This window comes from Coptis chinensis, chromosome 9 (assembly GCF_015680905.1).
Source record: "Coptis chinensis isolate HL-2020 chromosome 9, ASM1568090v1, whole genome shotgun sequence".
Taxonomy (NCBI): Eukaryota; Viridiplantae; Streptophyta; class Magnoliopsida; order Ranunculales; family Ranunculaceae; genus Coptis; species Coptis chinensis.
In genome coordinates, this window is record NC_141464.1 from 84,978,401 (window position 1) to 84,996,080 (window position 17,680).

The 17,680-nt window shown below is 34.3% G+C and overlaps 4 protein-coding genes across 6 annotated transcripts; 2 read left to right on the forward strand and 2 right to left on the reverse strand.

The window, feature by feature from the left end:
• Positions 1-3,139: 3,139 nt before the first annotated feature.
• On the reverse strand, positions 3,140-6,980 carry LOC147479060 (Tetratricopeptide repeat (TPR)-like superfamily protein). The gene is made up of 3 exons (XM_086584008.1): positions 6,729-6,980; positions 4,672-4,860; positions 3,140-4,162 (listed from the first exon to the last, which is right to left on the reverse strand). Exons 1-3 carry the CDS (start codon positions 6,909-6,911, stop codon positions 3,752-3,754), a joined length of 783 nt encoding a protein of 260 aa, XP_086440134.1. The 5' UTR covers positions 6,912-6,980; the 3' UTR covers positions 3,140-3,751.
• A 2,526-nt stretch (positions 6,981-9,506) lies between these two features.
• Positions 9,507-12,653, forward strand: LOC147479061 (ribonuclease H2 subunit C-like protein). 3 transcript variants are annotated; one of them, XM_086582155.1, is made up of 5 exons: positions 9,508-9,725; positions 9,810-9,902; positions 11,195-11,379; positions 11,888-12,001; positions 12,359-12,653. In XM_086582155.1, exons 1-4 carry the CDS (start codon positions 9,545-9,547, stop codon positions 11,954-11,956), a joined length of 528 nt encoding a protein of 175 aa, XP_086438281.1. In that variant the 5' UTR covers positions 9,508-9,544; the 3' UTR covers positions 11,957-12,001; positions 12,359-12,653. The 3 variants fall into 3 exon arrangements, with proteins under 3 accessions (XP_086438279.1, XP_086438281.1, XP_086438280.1); XM_086582153.1 differs by lacking the exon at positions 11,888-12,001 and having other exon boundaries at positions 9,507-9,725; XM_086582154.1 differs by lacking the exon at positions 12,359-12,653 and having other exon boundaries at positions 11,888-12,283.
• Positions 12,654-13,017: 364 nt separating this feature from the next.
• LOC147479062 (uncharacterized protein PHLOEM PROTEIN 2-LIKE A4-like) lies at positions 13,018-14,531 on the forward strand. Its single transcript, XM_086582157.1, has 3 exons — positions 13,018-13,291; positions 13,432-13,559; positions 13,870-14,531. Exons 1-3 carry the CDS (start codon positions 13,241-13,243, stop codon positions 14,255-14,257), a joined length of 567 nt encoding a protein of 188 aa, XP_086438283.1. The 5' UTR covers positions 13,018-13,240; the 3' UTR covers positions 14,258-14,531.
• A 2,118-nt stretch (positions 14,532-16,649) lies between these two features.
• Positions 16,650-17,437, reverse strand: LOC147479063 (auxin-responsive protein SAUR71-like). Its single transcript, XM_086582156.1, has one exon. It carries the CDS (start codon positions 17,300-17,302, stop codon positions 16,721-16,723), a length of 582 nt encoding a protein of 193 aa, XP_086438282.1. The 5' UTR covers positions 17,303-17,437; the 3' UTR covers positions 16,650-16,720.
• Between the last annotated feature and the right edge of the window lie 243 nt (positions 17,438-17,680).

A 17,680-nucleotide genomic window follows, 5' to 3' on the forward strand; every position in this document is an offset into this window, starting at 1 on the left:
ATTTAAATAAACTAAGGTTGCACAGTTTTGTGCCCTCAGTGGACACAACTGTTTTGTGAATATGAAAAGGAAGAAAACAAATGAAGTTATGTTCATATAGGCATGGCACAATATTGTGTACAATTCAATTTTCAGAAACCTTTTTTTTTTTTTTTTTTTTTTTTTTTTTTTCGGTAACCAACTTACTCCTAACTTTGTTCTTATTCTTATTGCTCAACGCGAGTGATGCGATTATTTTTGTTGTGTAATCCATGTCAGCATAAAGATATAAACAACAATTCAAAATTATATGCTTTTTTTTTTGCCATGAGGGTACAGAATTATATGCTAGTTACTACCTATTATGGGTGATTTCGGATCGGATCAGATTGACCTCTTTCATAAAATTTTTCCAAATATTTTTGGAACCCAATATGCAAACCAAATTCGATCCAATTTTTTTTCAGAATCAAAATATTTGTCTGGTAAATTTCATAAATCTCTTTACTTTCTACTATTTTTGGAAAAGATAATTTGACTAAACCAATTTAAAACTTCAAAAAACCAAAACTTTACATGTCATAGTGAGAGAGAGAAGTGTTTGAGAAGAGTGGGAGAGAGAGGGAATGAAGTAGCTACTAAAATTTGTTTAGTTGTTTGTTTTGTTTTGCTAGTGTAGAAAACTAGCATATGAATAAATGGTCATGATCTTATCAAATAGACAATAGAGTTTTGTTGTATTATAAGTACAAGGTTTCACAAAAAATCAGAAATAATATCGAAAATTTTGAATTGGTTATATTTTGAAACTTTCAGATTGGATATCGGATCGGATTTGAGAGTTATATCCGAATCCAATCGATTATTTTACAGAATTTTTGAAAATCAGAAAATTGGTTATCGGACCATGAAAAATAGATCCAAAAACAGACCAATTTCGGGTTGGAATTCGACAAAATCGGAAATTCAACAAATAGAGACACCCACTATCTATCAATTAAGATTTACCAACCTGTGCAGGATACATTAAAACCTTGTAATATATACTATTGCCAAAATTTATTTCAGGTGATCTTTTTTTATTAAGAAATCGTCGTGTTAAGTAACAATATTTCCATGATATGTCTCTCCAAGTAAGCTCATAAAACGCAAGCCAATGTACACATAAACTTTACATATATATTCTCCTAATTTCCTAGTTTTCATCCTGAAAGCAGTTTGTTAATACTTACGAAAATATGTGACTTGGATTCTGGCAAAGTGTATAACATGGAAACTATTACTTTACTTCTTTGATATACTAAAAGAAAATGATTGACTTTTATAACGGTTATTTCGAGCATTTCCATAATTTAAACTCCATAGAAAACGACTTACATCTATTTTGTTTGCTGTATAAGTTAATTTAGCAACCATTCTTTAAGATAGCAAAAGCAAGTTGTATTTGTATATATGGTATATGTAGTTATGCTATCAAAATCACTAGCGAAGTGTCAAGGTCGCCAATTACTCTTGTTGATTTGCGGAATTTTATTGATATCCAGAAGGAGTTTGAGGATAGAATATAAGTGGGACACACACCTAAGCATGGGGTGGATTTACGTCAAGACAATGATAATGTCTACTTAATCCAACCAAGTTACATAAATTAGATCGAGATTTCCCTTGATTGTCAATATTGGACAGAAATTTATACGAAAAAACACATGCTGCACATTCTTAGTCTAAAATTCAACATAATTAGTCAAAATTTTCTCCGCAAAATGTTTTGTTTTTATTATAACAAACGCAGCCTATGTGGAGAGTACTTAAGAGAAGTTTGTCTTGTCAATCCTAGATTTGGAATCAAAGATAGAACACAAAATCAGGTTGGGCTAACACAAAGAAAACTGAATTTGAGCGTGGAGTGTTGTTATATATAACTTATAAGGTTCATGAATGTCTCATGGACAATGACAAAACTTCAACCTCCATGGCGCCATGTGAACCAATATGGACTCACAGTGGGCTCCATGTGCTCTAATCCATCTTCAAATTTTTCAATAAAGTTTGGTGAATATGTCAATTTCAACTAAAATGCCAATTCAAGGGGATACCATATGAGCCAAGTAACCAACCAACAAGCTATAAAACCAATCACAACCAACCAAGACACACTGCAATAAACCAACAAGTCACATTTCATGATGAACCATAAAGTTGTTTTATTAATTTCATTTCTTTTTCAAGGACAAATTGGCAACAATGATGAAAGGGTGCGCTTTACCAAAACATGGGTCAAGTACCCCAATAACTCTACCACTACCTTTACAAGAACAGTTCCATGAGTAGTCATTTCACTCATTTGTGGACCTGCTGTGGCCTATTAAAGAAAATGAAATGGTACAGAAGTTACCAACGAAGTGTTTCTCACTGGAATCAACTAGTGGAATCATCGTGGTGCATTTGTGCTGTTTTATTTCGTGAGCCTTGCTGCTCCACTTCACTGAAATGAGTTTTCTACTATAGTCAAAATACACAAATAGCAACAATGTGTTAAGGGAAATTCAATAGCTGAGGGGATAAATGACTCATATTCGAGACTCCAGAACTTCAATATTATTGTTAGCTATGGGCCACGAACTATTTATTTTGTCACCTTCTTATTGATATCAACTTCCATTTTCTGTCAGTTGCCTCTAGCTTTCAATGTGAATATATCAAGGACATTTTAGGGGACAGAAGATCGCGCATGTGGCAGAATCAATGCCAATAACTCATGCTTCTAATCATGGTACACTTAAGATCAGACAGCTTGTCATGTCTTACATATGCCTATAGTACGTCGCGCAATTACAATAGGTATTACCAATTTACCACCAGTAACACTGGGTCCTCCTCTGGGTAGTGGGATTGCACAATTGGATGCTGCTTCCATCTCATGTCCCATCTCAGTACTGCCAGGAGTGCCAGCACAAACAGAACTAAAGAAGATAGGCAGCAGAATATTTTATTATAGTGAAGAGGCTAGACAAATCGATAACCACATTTCTGAACATTGCTGATCCACTCCCACATTATGCATCTGTAATTTTTTTTTTTTTTTTTTTTAAGTGAAAGACTAGGCCTTCACATTATTGCACAAACATAAATTACAAAGCAAATGTCACAAAAAACAGTCTTATCTATATAACAAAAGAATTTGTTTTGTATTGCCAAGAACAAGAATTGTATTTTATACAGCAGGAATGTGATTCACTTCCGTACGCAACTAAATACAGTCCCATCGTATCTGGAAAGGAATCTGCATATTACCATTGCTAAAAATAATTAAAGTACATCATCATCAAATATATTCTTCTTCTTAACGAAGGGCATGTCATCCTTCTTCATAACTGCAGGCATGTCTTGAAATCACCAAAAGATACTTGAACTTTTCATTCAGTCACTCGTGCTTCAACAATATTCATCATGTGGCAGAGTCATATCCATTCAGAAAATATTAATATTCATCTGTACATGCACCCAGGTCGAGACACATGGTCTGCCATAAATTATATGCCAACTCCAGAAATAGGGTCCGTATCTTTCACTAATGAAACTACCTCTGAATGTGCACGTCCGAGGTTTCAAGAAGTCACCTTGCAGTCCACTTGTTTTTCAGAACCAGTTTTTGACATATTACATGCTTCTGCACTTCATCACTGTGGACGACTTACCTTGGTAACGTCATAGCAATGTATTGAACCTTCTCAAAATGTAAGAATGACCATCTTCTAATTAGTACCTTGGTTCACTTTACTGGTCGTACCCCAACTGTGCGTACACGAAACCGATATTGAGGAAGTGATTCTTCTTCATCGTCTTCTTCACTGGAATCATCTTCAACTCTGTCCCAGCGAGAATAATCCAACCTAGAGTGCCCCTTTGGTGTTGGGATTTCTTTACATCCTTCGGAATGTAGACAGTCTTTGATGCTCTGTGTTTGAGAAGAGGCGGGAGCTTGGGTATTAGGAAGAGCCGTTGAAATCCCTGTTTTCCGATCACCGAGTGCAACTACTGATTCTTCCTGTTGTTTTCTTTCTTCTACTACTACTACCGTTACTTTTTCTTCTTCTTCCTCCTCTTCTATTTCTTCCACATCCTCTTCTTTGAGTTCAGACAGAAATGGTTCTTCTTCACATTCAGGAATTGGAGCAAGTGACTTTCCTCAAGAGAATCACATGGTAATTAATGTCAGTCTTAAAATACATTGAATAATCTCCATTTTTACCTTTCATTTAAAAAATACCAATATCTACTAAGATATACAATAATAAACATGTCATAACATTAACAACAGAATAATCTGTAAAGGTTAAAACTTGGACCAGCCATTCGATAGGCTAAACACAGAACTAGATAGTCAATGACCCAAATAAGCAAACTATGTTCAAAGAAAAACATAAGAGATTCAATATATTGAGAGAAAGCTCAGTGGCTAACATTATAAATTTGAATGGTTTCCAGTCTAGAAGATCTCCCATGTTTAACACATCAAAAGGTAGTTATGTACCCTCGAACTTTGGAGCTCTCATATTCATTGTATTCATTGGACTTTGGAGCTCTCATATTAGCCCCTCGAACTATCAGTACAATGGGAGGAACCTTAGACTTGTCCCAAAGCACAAGACTTGAAATTATGAAAAAAAGTGAGCAAGAAGGGGGCAATACCAATTGTGTCTTCAAACGGGCTTGGAGGTTCTGATACACATCCGATGATGGATTTAGCTCCATAAGCCTGTTAACATCGAAGAGTGCCGATTGGTACTCCTTGAGGGTGACCAGTGTCTGAGCCCTCAACATCAACGCTCCAGTGTGGCTGTGATCCAGTTCGAGCACCAATGTGCATTCTTCTGCTGCCTACGATGATTGTCACCTTCGTGTCAAATTGAAACGGACAATACAATCAAAAGGAATAGGACAAAATCTTTAGAAAAGTAAATTTAATAAACATTTTCATATAACAATACCCAAGCACACACAAACCATAGATAATTCCTGTATGAGTTACATATAGACGAATTCTCTACTAAAATCAATATGCAATTCAACAAAACTCTAATTTGGCCAAAGGCCTACTACTCATTAAATAAGACAACTTCTAAACTAGACACAATGTCTAATTTGTTTACAGCTCTTAAAATCCGTAATTAAAAATAACCCTAGACTAGATAATCTCAAAATAGCAGCTAAACATACTTCGAATAACCCTTAATATAAACTAATGTGAGATCAAATTATGGGCTCTGAACCCTAAATCAGATGCAGACTACTCAACAACCGTCAAAACCCTGACAAACCACATTCATAAAACATTCTGTGAACAAGGTAAGCCATAGCTTCAGCCTTCAGGGGCAAAGAATATCCATTGATACCAAGAAATTGCAAGTGCTTCAGCGGGAAGGATCGTAGAAACTGTGTGCTTGTTCATCTAAGTGTCTAACAATGCATTAAATAGGAACATGAGCATTTAAATTGACAAGGTAAGTGGCGACGGTTTCCGAATAAATGGATTGACATGGTGACAATCAAAATCTGATATAATACTTAACGGGAACCAACTTCTTAGTAACGAGATGTACAAGATGGTATTCAAGCTGTAAGTATTTTGAACTTGATGTGAATAGAGAATGTAAACAAAATTATGTTGTGTTTCTTAAAAACAAGTGGAAGAGTTCTAGACTACTAGATTTTCAATCTCTACTGTCTATAGAGACAGGTCTTTGATGCCTGTGCTATTTACAGAATGAACTTATTTGAAACTTTTAATTATGAATCTATCACGAAATATATTATTGTATAATGTAAAATCAGTAAAAATTTACATCAATTAAAGTTGAAAAGTGAGTTCACAAGGAAATGAATGAATATAACAAGATATTGCATTATGTTTGATGAAACTTATAAAGATAATGTCTTATGTTCATTTTTTTGTGAAATAGTTTATTTCTTTGTAAAGACAGTCAGGATTTTTTTTTTTTTTTTTTAAAATTCTAGATAGCACAATGGCAATAACAGGTTAAGTTATAGAATTCAACTTAGTAATATTCCCTTAAATTCATTGCATTACAGGCATCAAACTTGTACCAGAGGTAAGGATCCTTAGAACACTAGAACTCAAATCCTCTTAAGGTCGTTTTTCCAAAAAGCACAATATTTATGTTTATTTACTTATCATTCAGATCAAGTTTGTAAGTTTGTAATGGGCAGAAAAAGTAATTGTCCATTGTCAACCTAAGAAACTTGAGCTATTTTCGGTTTTTCACACACGTTTCAAGGTCATCTTTCATAATATACGATTGGTTCCTGAAACATGATTTAGCATAGCACCTATTGTAATTATAAAGATAAATGACTTAGGAAACATTACAATACACAATGCAGTATCCAAATCATCAATCTCTTTCGTGTCGTACCTTGGGACATAATAACAGAATTTTCAAATGTTCAACTTCAACCACTTTTACCAATCTAATTTCAAATTCTACTATGAAATATGAATTACACCCTGGGAAGAAAAACTTCTATTTCGATTAACACATTTCCTCCCCTTGTAACACCACATACAATGATACAAGCCATGCCTAAAGCATGAAAAGCAAGAGAAATTTGCCCAACAACTACAATTAGACATATATTCATTAAAAAGATTACAACTAATGAATCAAATGTACAAGAAATGAATGGGCATGTACTCAAAATGAAGTAAAAGTATATAAAAAAGAAACCTTTTTGAAGTCATGAAGTTTCAAGTAACAAGCAGCACGATTACTATGCAAAGCAATCTTCTGAGCTTTAGTTTTAGCCAAGGAAAGTGATTCAGTATAAAAATCCAAAGCTTCTTCATGTCTTCCATCTCTGTACATCTGATGAGCTTTCTCTATCTTGTTTAATGACGCCATCATCATCATCAATATTTCAAAAACAGTACAAGCTTGTTTTTGCAAGCCATTTTTCTTTCCTTGTTTTCTACACCATTTATATTTTTAGTCTGGTATATATTTTTGTCGAAATGTCTGAAATATATCGAGAATATCAAATTTATCTTCCAACCAGATTTATATGCCTCTTTTGCCCTCTTGTTCTGAAAAATCATTCGAGGTTCTCCCACACAAGGCCCAAAATATCGATATCGATGAATATATCGGTATATCCAAAAACCGATATATATCAGATATATATATTTTTTTGGTGACCAGTCCAAATTATTTAAAATATCATAAATATCAGATATATTGGGAATATAATATCAAAAATATCGGAAACATATCGGAAATATATTGGAAATATCGGATTTATATAAAAAAATGGTCAAAAACCGATATATATAAATTATATTGGAAATATCGATTATATCGCCGATATAAAGTTTCATATCGGAAATTCCAATATATATCGAAAAAAATAGTTCAATATTCGGTAGATATATATCGAAAATATCGATATCGGTATACCAATTTATCACGATATATCGATATATCGAAATATTTTGGGCCTTGCTCCCACATAATGGTCCTTCTACTAAGTATTCGTGACATGGATTGTTTCTTGGTTGTTTAGTTATGGAATTTGTTTATGGAGAAGAGTTGTGAATTTGAAGTGAACAAATTTGTGCTCCCTTAGGGCATCACCAATGCAGGCCCCTAAAACCCATGTCCACGTCATATTTTTGAAGTGCCACGTTGGACAAATGAAGAGCATTAAAGAGGAGCTAAATCTCAAAATGGTTTAGTGTTCCAATCTAGATTATCATTTCTTCTTGAGGTTGTCTACCCCGAGGATGTCTAACACTACTATTTTTCATTTTTTTTTTTGGGGATTACCATTGTATTTTTTGGATCCTTGAATGTGTGATCCAACAGTTTAAAAATATAACATCCTCTCATTTTTTCTCTCATCCTTTTTGTTTTTATTTTCAAACCATTGGATCACACATCCAACGGTTCGCGGACCATTGTCTCTATGAGGATATTCTCAGGTTAGCTCGAGCCTTTCTTCTTTTAAAATTGTGAGAATAACATAAATTTGATTCAACCGAAGTCAGGTGAGTTTTTAAGTTGAGTCATATGCATATGTTCTGGGCTTGGGCTCATTCAAAAAATCTGTAAGAATGAAGACATATATATAAGAATGATAAAATTGGAAGCCCATTTAGGGGTTGCGTTGGAGGGGGTTGTTTTTTTTTAAAAGGTTCGTCATATTTGAAGGTAAAGGTCCGTATCCAAGCATCATTGGTAATGCCCTTAATGATTTGATCTCTCAAAGAGCAAGAACGGAACATATTTTTAAGTTAATTTTACTCGTTACAACTTTACCTCTATAATTCACTCACATGTCACATTTGTCTTCAACTAAAGAAATAATTATCGCGCACTATATTCTCTTATATTTATTATATTTCTAAAAATTACAATATCTATATTCCTTTATGTTTTGGTCCGTCTATTAAAGCGAGCAATTCTAGCATTTTCTAACTTATTAGCCTCTCCAGTGATTGTTTAGAAAAAATACGTCATATATATGAATATATGAATAGCACTACACACACACAAACAAAAAAAATGTTAGAATAAAATATCACGCACACAAAGTTAAAACTTGATCTTACCCCCAATATGAATATTTTTTATTAGCTTTTGTAGATTGTCATATTACGTCTGTCGGTTGTGTATTTATTTGTGAATCAGTCCCTTAACCATACATTGTGCTACAAAAAAAAAAAATAAAAATAAAATAAAATAAAAACAAATAAATAAATAAATAAGTATGTGTTAGTGAGTGAGAAACATACAGTTCGTATTGTCAGGTTTCAAGTTTATAAAATAGTATTTACAAATTTTTTTAAATAATTATTATTGTGAGGTTTCAAGTTTATAAAGAAATTTATTACAAACATAAATAAATTATAAAATAAAAAATTATAAAGTAGTTTTTGAGGTTGAGTATACTTGAGGATTCAATTTCTAAGCTTTTGGAACCTAATTATTTTATTCGACATAAGCTAGTCCTTGAAAGTACAGGGAGTGACTATCCAGGACAGATCGAGAAAAAATAACTTTCATAACCAATTTATTTTTTAATCACTCAGAAAGACGGGGTAGATGAAATGTCAAGTATATTCTTGACGCGAAATTAAAAACGGCTCGGGTAGATGAAAAATCAATTATACCCCTGACACAAAATAATAAACAGCCCAGCCCAACCGAAACGACCCAGTGTATATAGTATGAACAATCATTGTTCATACATAAAAAAAATGTATGATAAAGTAAAAATACCTATGAACAATTATTGTTCATACATTAATATATTGTATGAGTTATGTTACACCTATTTGGGTGTTCATACATCAACATAAGATATAAAATACTCATTATTAATAACAAAACGACAGAAAATGTAAAATAGAAAAATATTTCTGTCGGGGAATTTTTTAGAATTTTATAAAATTTCTGAAAAGCTGAAATATATTTTGGAATTTTGGAAACTCGAAATGTATATATGGATTGGCGCACAAGGGTTTAAGGAGGGGTTTGTAAGAAAAATGGAGACAGAAAAAGAAGAGATTCCAAGAAATGGAATAATGGGAACCATCATTCTTCAATCCAACTCTGATTCATCATCTGAAATCGTTGACTTAACTAACAAGGTGCATCAGCTTCCTTGTTGTATCAAGCACAATGGCCCTTGCACTGTTTCTCACTACTTCAAACCCAGTAAAACAGGTACAAATTTCCTTTCTTTTATTGATTTTTGTTTGTTTTTGTTTAAGTTGTTGTTAAATGATACATTGTTTTGATTATTAATAGGTGTGGATGTGGAGGGGTTAAGTGTTGAAGAAGCTTGTTTTAGAGGAAGGAAGTTGCAAGGAGCTAAAATTACTATTCCAGAAGGTTATTCTGGTATGTGGAGTAGTTCAAAATTCGATACATTTGTAAGTGCCTCATTTAGTTTACTTGGTTGAAAATTGTAGAATGTTGGTTTTACAAGCCCCATTTGGTTGATGGAAACATATGAGAGATAGAGAGAGGGAGAAATTATTATCGCCCCGGGCTACAGACGAAATTGAAGTCCTATGAATATTTTTTTTTCCAGGCTTACATAAAGTACTTATGCTAACATTTTATACAAAATATAGGTCACAAGTTAACTCAAATGTTCAAATTGTTTGGCCTAGCAAAGTATAGAGAAGGTGTAAAATGATACTTAATACGGCAAAAAATAATTCATAGATTTCTCTCTATTGTGCCGGGGCCGGTGCTGATCTGATAGTGGATTCACTATATTTCTCTATGGTAACAACAATTTGCTCTGATGGTAGAGTTTTTTTGGGTATCTGAAAATGGGAAAAGGGAAGTAGGGGATTAGGGATTTGTAAATTTGTTTAAACTATACACAAGCTCTTTTCTAATTCTACCTGGCTAAGGCCCAATTACGTACTATTTACATGTAACAATTTCCATATCCCAATTGCTCTCATGGTCGATGGTACATTCAACCTGAATGTAGCAGTATCAAACATTTTTTCTTTTTTTTTTATAAAAGCAGTATCAAACTTCAGTGAGAATGGTCAATGGGTATTTCCAAATCACATAAAACACCACTTTTCAAGCATATATAGCAGCAAGAACTAGTACTTTAAGTTTAAATTTCCCAAAATGTTACCCGGTCTTCAACCCAGGGAAGCCCTCTCCTAGCTCCGCCCCTGCTTGAGGGCACAGTGTTCCCGAGGCATTTTACTTTTGCTGAGCATCAAAAGGATACTGATTCTATACACACATGTAGACACAGTCGGAGCCATTTTTATATTTTTTTTATCCTTCAATGCATTTTACTTCCCCTGGGAAATCTAAAGGTAAACTGTAAATAGAACACCAAATACTCCCTTGAAGTCTTGAACCCTGCTACAAGGTCTCTCTATGCTGATGACAAGTTAATTTTGTGGTGCTTCTAGAAGGGGAAAAGAGTTGTTGGTATGCATTATAATAAATTAATAATGCACCTGCAACATGTACTTCTGCGCATGTTTTGCCTTCAATCAAGATTTGCTAGTATACATTTTGGAGTTCACCTTATTTACTTCACTATTTGTGTGTGATTATACCCTGTTTGTCATCAGATTATGTATAGTAAGACTCAAAAATTTGACACTGATGCAACTGTTTTGCAATTTCCTTCCGATGCCATGTTGCAGGTTTTGTCTTGGGAAAGAAGAAAAGTCAAGGAAAAAGAAAAGCATCAGAGACTTCTGAAGAGAACTTGAGCCACTGGGAAATGCGTGCAAGATTTCAGAGCATCAACTATTGGAATCATGACAGTCTTCCTTCACACAGTGATGCTTTCTTAAGAAGTCTTCACTGGTTGCCGGTCGCAAATGCTGTAAGTAGTTTCTTGAGTCTCAGTTCTGGATATTCAATCATTGATGTGGAATGTTTCACTTTTTAATCCTTTTGTATATATGCTTTTATGTATTTGTTATACTTTACACCATGGGCCGTGTAATATGTTTCAGTGTCATTAGATGTGATGATCCAAGGAGGTAGTTGTTTATTACTATTAGCTTATAATAATTGCATTTAGGCACACATTTGTTTTCTAAAAGATCTAAGAATTATCTTATTCCATTTGTTTTTCCAGTAATTTCCTATCATCAAACAATAATAGGCAACAAACACATATAGGTGTCTGTTTTAATAGACCAAGAGGTAGGGTTGGGTTGTTGTTTAAGTTACAGGTAAGCATTCAATGGATGTCCACAAGTTGATTGATAGATTAGGTTCATGAAATGGTGCTTGTTCTCCTTTTCATAAATGAAGACTAAGAGTCCAATTCTAGAAAGGCCACTATCTAATGTCACCCCGCTTGATCTTTTTCTACATTACTGCAGTTACACAAACCTGTCAGTGGGGATGACTTAGCTCATGCATCTAATCTCTTCGGAGTGAAGCTGGATTGATTGAGGGAGGGAGCAGATTGTGAGTGTTAAGCTACATAACATAGTGTAGGTCTCTTCTCCAATATAGGCTGAAACTCGATTTATGATCTCCAACTTCTGCCTTTGATGTAATGTCACTGTACTATGGTTGAAATGTTGAGTGTGTTTCCTCTCTGAAACCACATAAATAGCATCTGTTTTACTTTTAACTTGCATCTGACTAGTTCAAGGAGTTTGTATCTTTTTATGGGGCTGTGAAATTTGTATTTTATATTACTTCTGTCTTATCTTTGAGGTTGGATCATTAGGAACCTCTTACTAATGTTAATTCAAAGCCTTCAATAATCACTGGACAGTATTCATATGTGGCAATCACGTATAACACTTATTTTTAAATCTCTCTTATTTTTGGATAACATTTAGGTGAAGCAGATTTCAGAATATTGTACAGAGTTTAACCTTACCAGGAGCTACACCAATTGTTGCAATGGAGGAGAAATAAATAAGAGAAAATCAGTGAACTTCACTTGTAACGTTTTGTATGTACACTTTTAGACATTTGTATTGAAAGGCACAGGGGCAGCTGATCTTGGGGCCATCTATTGTTAGATGGCTCTTTGAAACATGTCCACCATCACTCCATCAGTCAATCTATTGTTAGATATTCTTCAGCAATAACGGAACACACAGTCAAATCTAGCGATCTTCATTTTTTCTACACCATGTGAAACTAGTGAAATAATTGCATTCTAGCATTCTGACGTTGTCTTTTCTATTCAAAACCAAGCTTGTTTTGTTAGAATCTCTTTTTAATTGATCGAATACGTAAACATACTCATTTACCGACTTCATAGAGGGAAGACAACTATGAAATACAAAAGATAGGTATAGAGTGTCCAATGTCTTTGTTAAAGAGATGATACAAATTCTTAATTCTAAAGGTTCACGCTAAGATATCTGTCCTCTAGTTCATGCAAAAAAGTAAAAAGAAAAAAAAAGTTTGGATAGTGGTGCATGTTATTAAGGCATCCAGATGCCTTAATACATGTTGCCAAAAGAAAAGTAAGAGAACAAGATCAGTTGTTGCTGCCGTGTGAGAATATTCTTCTTTAATAAAGTGTTCAGAGATCAGGATGACTCATGAGGACACCATGCAAAACCTTATTCACGCTAAAGTGATTACAAGTTGCAATATAATCATATCCAAGCTCGCATTACAAACAATCGAAACTCTCAGCTCATTGGAGTTAACTCGTGTTTTAGTTCACAATTTTGTTCGTATCAAGTAGACAAAACTATAACATTATGAACGAATGTGAACAGCGAGATTGGAACTCAGGTCGTCATTGGATTGCGGTAAGTTAAATGCATCTTACTTGTTGGTTTTGATTCATGTTGTTTTAGATGTTTTGAAGTAGATAAAATCGTGAGCCAATGTGCCTCTAAACTCTTTCAGGAGCCTAACCTGGTGTGTGTGTGCTTTTTTTCCCTCCTAGAATGACATGATTATAGAGGATCCACAATACTCGGGTGTCGTTCGTATCTCGGCAAAGGCTCTAAACATCACCTGGGGAAATGATAAAAGATTTTGGCAATGGATCAATCTATGTAAAGAAGAATCTATGTGAGCATTTCTCCTTACATTGTTTCTTCTTATTTAATCAAGTATTTGGCATTGCTTAAATTTTAGTATGCCTGTGTAAGAGTTTCAGTCATTAAGTACGCTACGTAATCTTCATAGTAAATCTAGCTATTGTAAATTAACCACTTCTCAATAAGCAATCTGCAAAAGCATATAAAATTTTTGCTTCTGTTAATTGCTTGTTAAGGCTGCGACATGTACATCGGTTTCTTACAACGACGTCAACTCAGTTGATTGGCGTTGTTAGCTATAGTTTTAACTTTTAACTAACTATATTTGTATGTGAAATTAGTTTTGAGACAGGTGCGGACTTACTTCAGGTTAAATGGATTCAGATCACTCGAAAACTGGATTTGGCTAATATGAACCTATCTCCAAGCACTACATACGAAATATTCTACATAGTCAAATTTAAGGTTGATGCCTTTGGTTGGCATTCTGCTCCAATTATATTCATGGTTCTAGAAAATGGAAACCAGATGAAGACAAGTGAGATATTGGAACCTTATATCAATTGTCCTGATAGTTGGCATGAGATTCCTGGAGGCCAGTTTACTGTACCAGCTGACAAGAATGGCCTTGTTGAGTTTGGCATGCTTGAAGTTGCTACTGATTGGTGGAAAGGAGGTATGGTTCTTGAAGGGGTTAAGCTTAAGCCTAAAGGAGGTATGGTTCCATAAAAATTCTGGTTTTGTGTGTCAAAACTTCAGAATTGTTGAGTGTGGTTAAGAGGAACCTCACTGGATCACCACCTTTCTGTAAAAATATTAACAGATAGCCTGTTGTTTCACAGGCTGTTCTACCATCACAATCATATTTCATATTTCAATATTGTTAAGAGTTCTGTAACATTATTATAGAATTAAATTCCCAACAGGCATGAAATAACTCTATGCCTCATACCAGATTTCGGCAAGTGCATTTAAATAAAATAAAATTCTTACAAGTTGGACACATTAGTTTCTTCCCAAAGTCCAAGGGCGTGTTGCTCACAAATAGATTTTTTAAAGAAACGGTTTCAAATCTGAAATATGTATCAGATTTGATTCTAAAATCTAAACTATTTTAAGTTTTTTTTTTATTCGCTATTATATTTTAAGTTTATAGATAACTGGAAGCAGCTAAATGAGCCAAAAACAAGAAATCCTTTGGTAAGCAACAGTTGTGGAATCGTCATTTTCTTCAGCACACGCTCACTAAGTCACTAGTGACCGCTACGTGACTAGATTGGATCAATATGTCTCTACTCTCTAGTCTCTACTACCACTCTATGACATGGATGTTTGGGGTCCTTGGTATATATTGTTCTTGACAATTATTGCACCAAGTATTCTTAAAATATGCGTTCTAGAGTCTATATAGTTGAGTTTCCTGGTATCTTTGGAAGAAATAAGAGTACGCCAATGACTGTAAAACAAAATTCCTATAAAAAAGTGACTGTATAACATGGTCGAAAATTTAACCTCTAAACTATCGATAGAGATTGTTGTGGACAACTGTATAAGTAAATAAATTACAAAATTTACAATATCAATGGCACCGACGTCTCATCAAATGCAAAATATCATCACATTATAAATTACTATCACATTATGTGACTTTTACAAATCTTTAGTAGTACGGCTGCCCCACACACTCCCTAGTTCCATCTATAGATACTACAAAAATGTTGCTATGACATCTTATTTTCTTGTATGCGAAAAACCTCGATCCGTTACATTCATTGAAAATAATTGTCCAACTTATTCGGTCGTAGTAGAAAAATTGGTCTCGATCCGCTACATTCATGGAAAATAATTGTCAAACTTTCTTCAGCTGTAGTATAAAAATTGGTCAATGATGGCATCGACTTAAGTTGTGATTCTATATAGGATGATGACTGTATCAGAGACTTAGACTTTTCCAGAATCACAAGGCATCAGCTGGGGACATGTGGGGTTGTCCGACATGTGCTATAGTCTTTGCGGTAGGGTCTGAAATGGATCAGTTATGTCCAGTCCTTATGGCACCCAGAAAGGCTAGAACCTTAACCACTAGCATGAGTCTCAGTTCCTATCAGATTTGCCTTTTGGAGTTTTGGTAATAGCAGTTCTAGCACTGGTAGGCATAAATCTGGGCTCTTGTACAGTATTTCGTGATGAAATATACACTCATTTTTTGGTGTGATGAGTGCCTCAATTGACTATACCACTCTCTCTATTGTGCACACTAGATTTTCTCTTTTGGTAAAGGGTCTAAATCGTTTTAGTCCGATAATATTTTTATCTGTGACCAAATTAGCAAACAAAATGACAATTATACACCCCAATATCCGCAATCAAGTAGGATGGGTCATATATTGCAAGAAGCTAAAAACGGGTTTGAGAGCATTTTTAATGAAATAATTTGATTTAGAGTATAAGATGATATTATCCATTTAAAAGATCGTTTTTTTTTAAATATAAAAAATAATTTACACAAATGTATCACACTTTATAATATTGTTTAATATTAAAATTTATCAAATAGACACTATCATTGAATTTTAGAAATTATTAAAAAAAAAATTTGTTATTTGTACATGTGATAAACGCTATGGGGCAGCATAGACAATTAGTATAGAATGGCACTTCCTAAGACCAAATCAAATTCTATATTTGATCCCAAAATAGAGTGTGGTGAGTTATCTACTTCATATAAACACATGGGTTGGTGTGGATTGGTGTGTAATATTTGAACTACACACTCAGCCTAGATAACTCAACTAATTAACCAACAATCTAATGGATGTTTTGTTCTGGCTGCTTAGGAGGTTGGAGAAAGTATTCAACTGGTTCAAAGATTGCAGAAAGTAATGAACAACAACAGATACATGTATATATTCAAAAGGATCATTTTCATTGAGGGCCTTAGGGGCACAAGTTAGTCGGTAAATAGTAAAAAAGTGCATCAAAAGATTAAAAACCACCTACCAAACTAACCCACACAAATTTCACCAAAATTAAAAATTTGGAGTTCATCCTAAAAAAAACTAAACCGGATTCCAAACCACAAACTCATCAGACAATCCGATTAAAAAACAGAGCACAGCCATGCAAAAAGAAGATGCCCCTAGATTTCTTTGATCAAAAATATATACAGATCCCTTACATAACAAGATCTAACTAAACCCAGACATCACTAGAGAAGTGTTGTTTAAGTACATCAAGATCTCTAACACCAAACTGTAAAGCATCAAGAACTTGTTTAAAGACAACAACTCTACAAGGTATCCTCAACACACCTTGTTGTTCATAACCATATTCTTGTGCTGACTTCTTCAACAGTTCTATAAATATAGGATGGTTTAACAACTCAGCACTTACTACAAATCTTTCCTTTATCTCTTCTTCCCCTACGTAAACTGGTACGTGCCCTTCTGGTACAGACCCACCACTGGCCTTGGAACGCCGGGTTGTACGTACAGAGTTAGAACGTAGGAGTGTGTAGTTTGTTGATGATGATGATGAGTCAGCCACTCGGGAAAGTCGGCGAATGAGTTGCCTCATGGTGGTGTTTTTGGAGAAAAGAGGAAGTGTTTGTTTTGAGAGTGAGGAATGGAAGAGAGGGTGTGGTGTGGTAGGCGTGAAGGAGTATTTAAAAGGGTTTAAGGGGGATGTTGAGAGGTACAGATAGCAGTACTTGCCAGGTACACCTTTGAATATGCAATGCAAAGGTGAGATAATGAGATTTTGATTATTTCTCATCCTATTTTACTTCGAGATTTAAGACTTTTACTAATACAAAAGTTGTTGAGGTACGAGTATATGACTTCTGGCTGGTCTATGATGGTACACTGCTTATTGATTGGAGATGCGTCGTTGGTAGTCCCTAATTAACAAGTTTTCCGTCTCAATGAAATCCATTATTCTCCACTGTCAATGGATTGGTTTATATAAGAAAATTGGGAATCCGAAACTCAACCGAATCGATAAGAAAATTGAGAATCCAAAACCAAACTGAATTGATAAAATATATTACAAATCGATTCGAATCGAAAACTATAAAATTAATTATAAATATTACTAAAATATTATTTTATCGGTTCGGGTTTATATCAATTTTAGTGGAGAACAAATCCGAAA

Bases quoted from the DNA above. Each gene is read 5' to 3' on its own strand.
- LOC147479060 (XM_086584008.1), bottom strand. From the start codon at position 6,911: ATGATGATGATGGCGTCATTAAACAAGATAGAGAAAGCTCATCAGATG. The intron at 4,861-6,728 runs GTTTCTTTTTTA...CAATCATCGTAG, and splicing joins AACTTCATGACTTCAAAAAG to GCAGCAGAAGAATGCACATT. The intron at 4,163-4,671 runs GTATTGCCCCCT...TCTTGAGGAAAG, and splicing joins CCCGTTTGAAGACACAATTG to TCACTTGCTCCAATTCCTGA.
- LOC147479061 (XM_086582153.1), top strand. From the start codon at position 9,545: ATGGAGACAGAAAAAGAAGAGATTCCAAGAAATGGAATAATGGGAACC. The intron at 9,903-11,194 runs GTATGTGGAGTA...GCCATGTTGCAG, and splicing joins TATTCCAGAAGGTTATTCTG to GTTTTGTCTTGGGAAAGAAG. The intron at 11,380-12,358 runs GTAAGTAGTTTC...GATAACATTTAG, and splicing joins GGTTGCCGGTCGCAAATGCT to GTGAAGCAGATTTCAGAATA.
- LOC147479062 (XM_086582157.1), top strand. From the start codon at position 13,241: ATGAACGAATGTGAACAGCGAGATTGGAACTCAGGTCGTCATTGGATT. The intron at 13,292-13,431 runs GTAAGTTAAATG...TTTCCCTCCTAG, and splicing joins CAGGTCGTCATTGGATTGCG to AATGACATGATTATAGAGGA. The intron at 13,560-13,869 runs GTGAGCATTTCT...ATGTGAAATTAG, and splicing joins CTATGTAAAGAAGAATCTAT to TTTTGAGACAGGTGCGGACT.
- LOC147479063 (XM_086582156.1), bottom strand. From the start codon at position 17,302: ATGAGAAATAATCAAAATCTCATTATCTCACCTTTGCATTGCATATTC.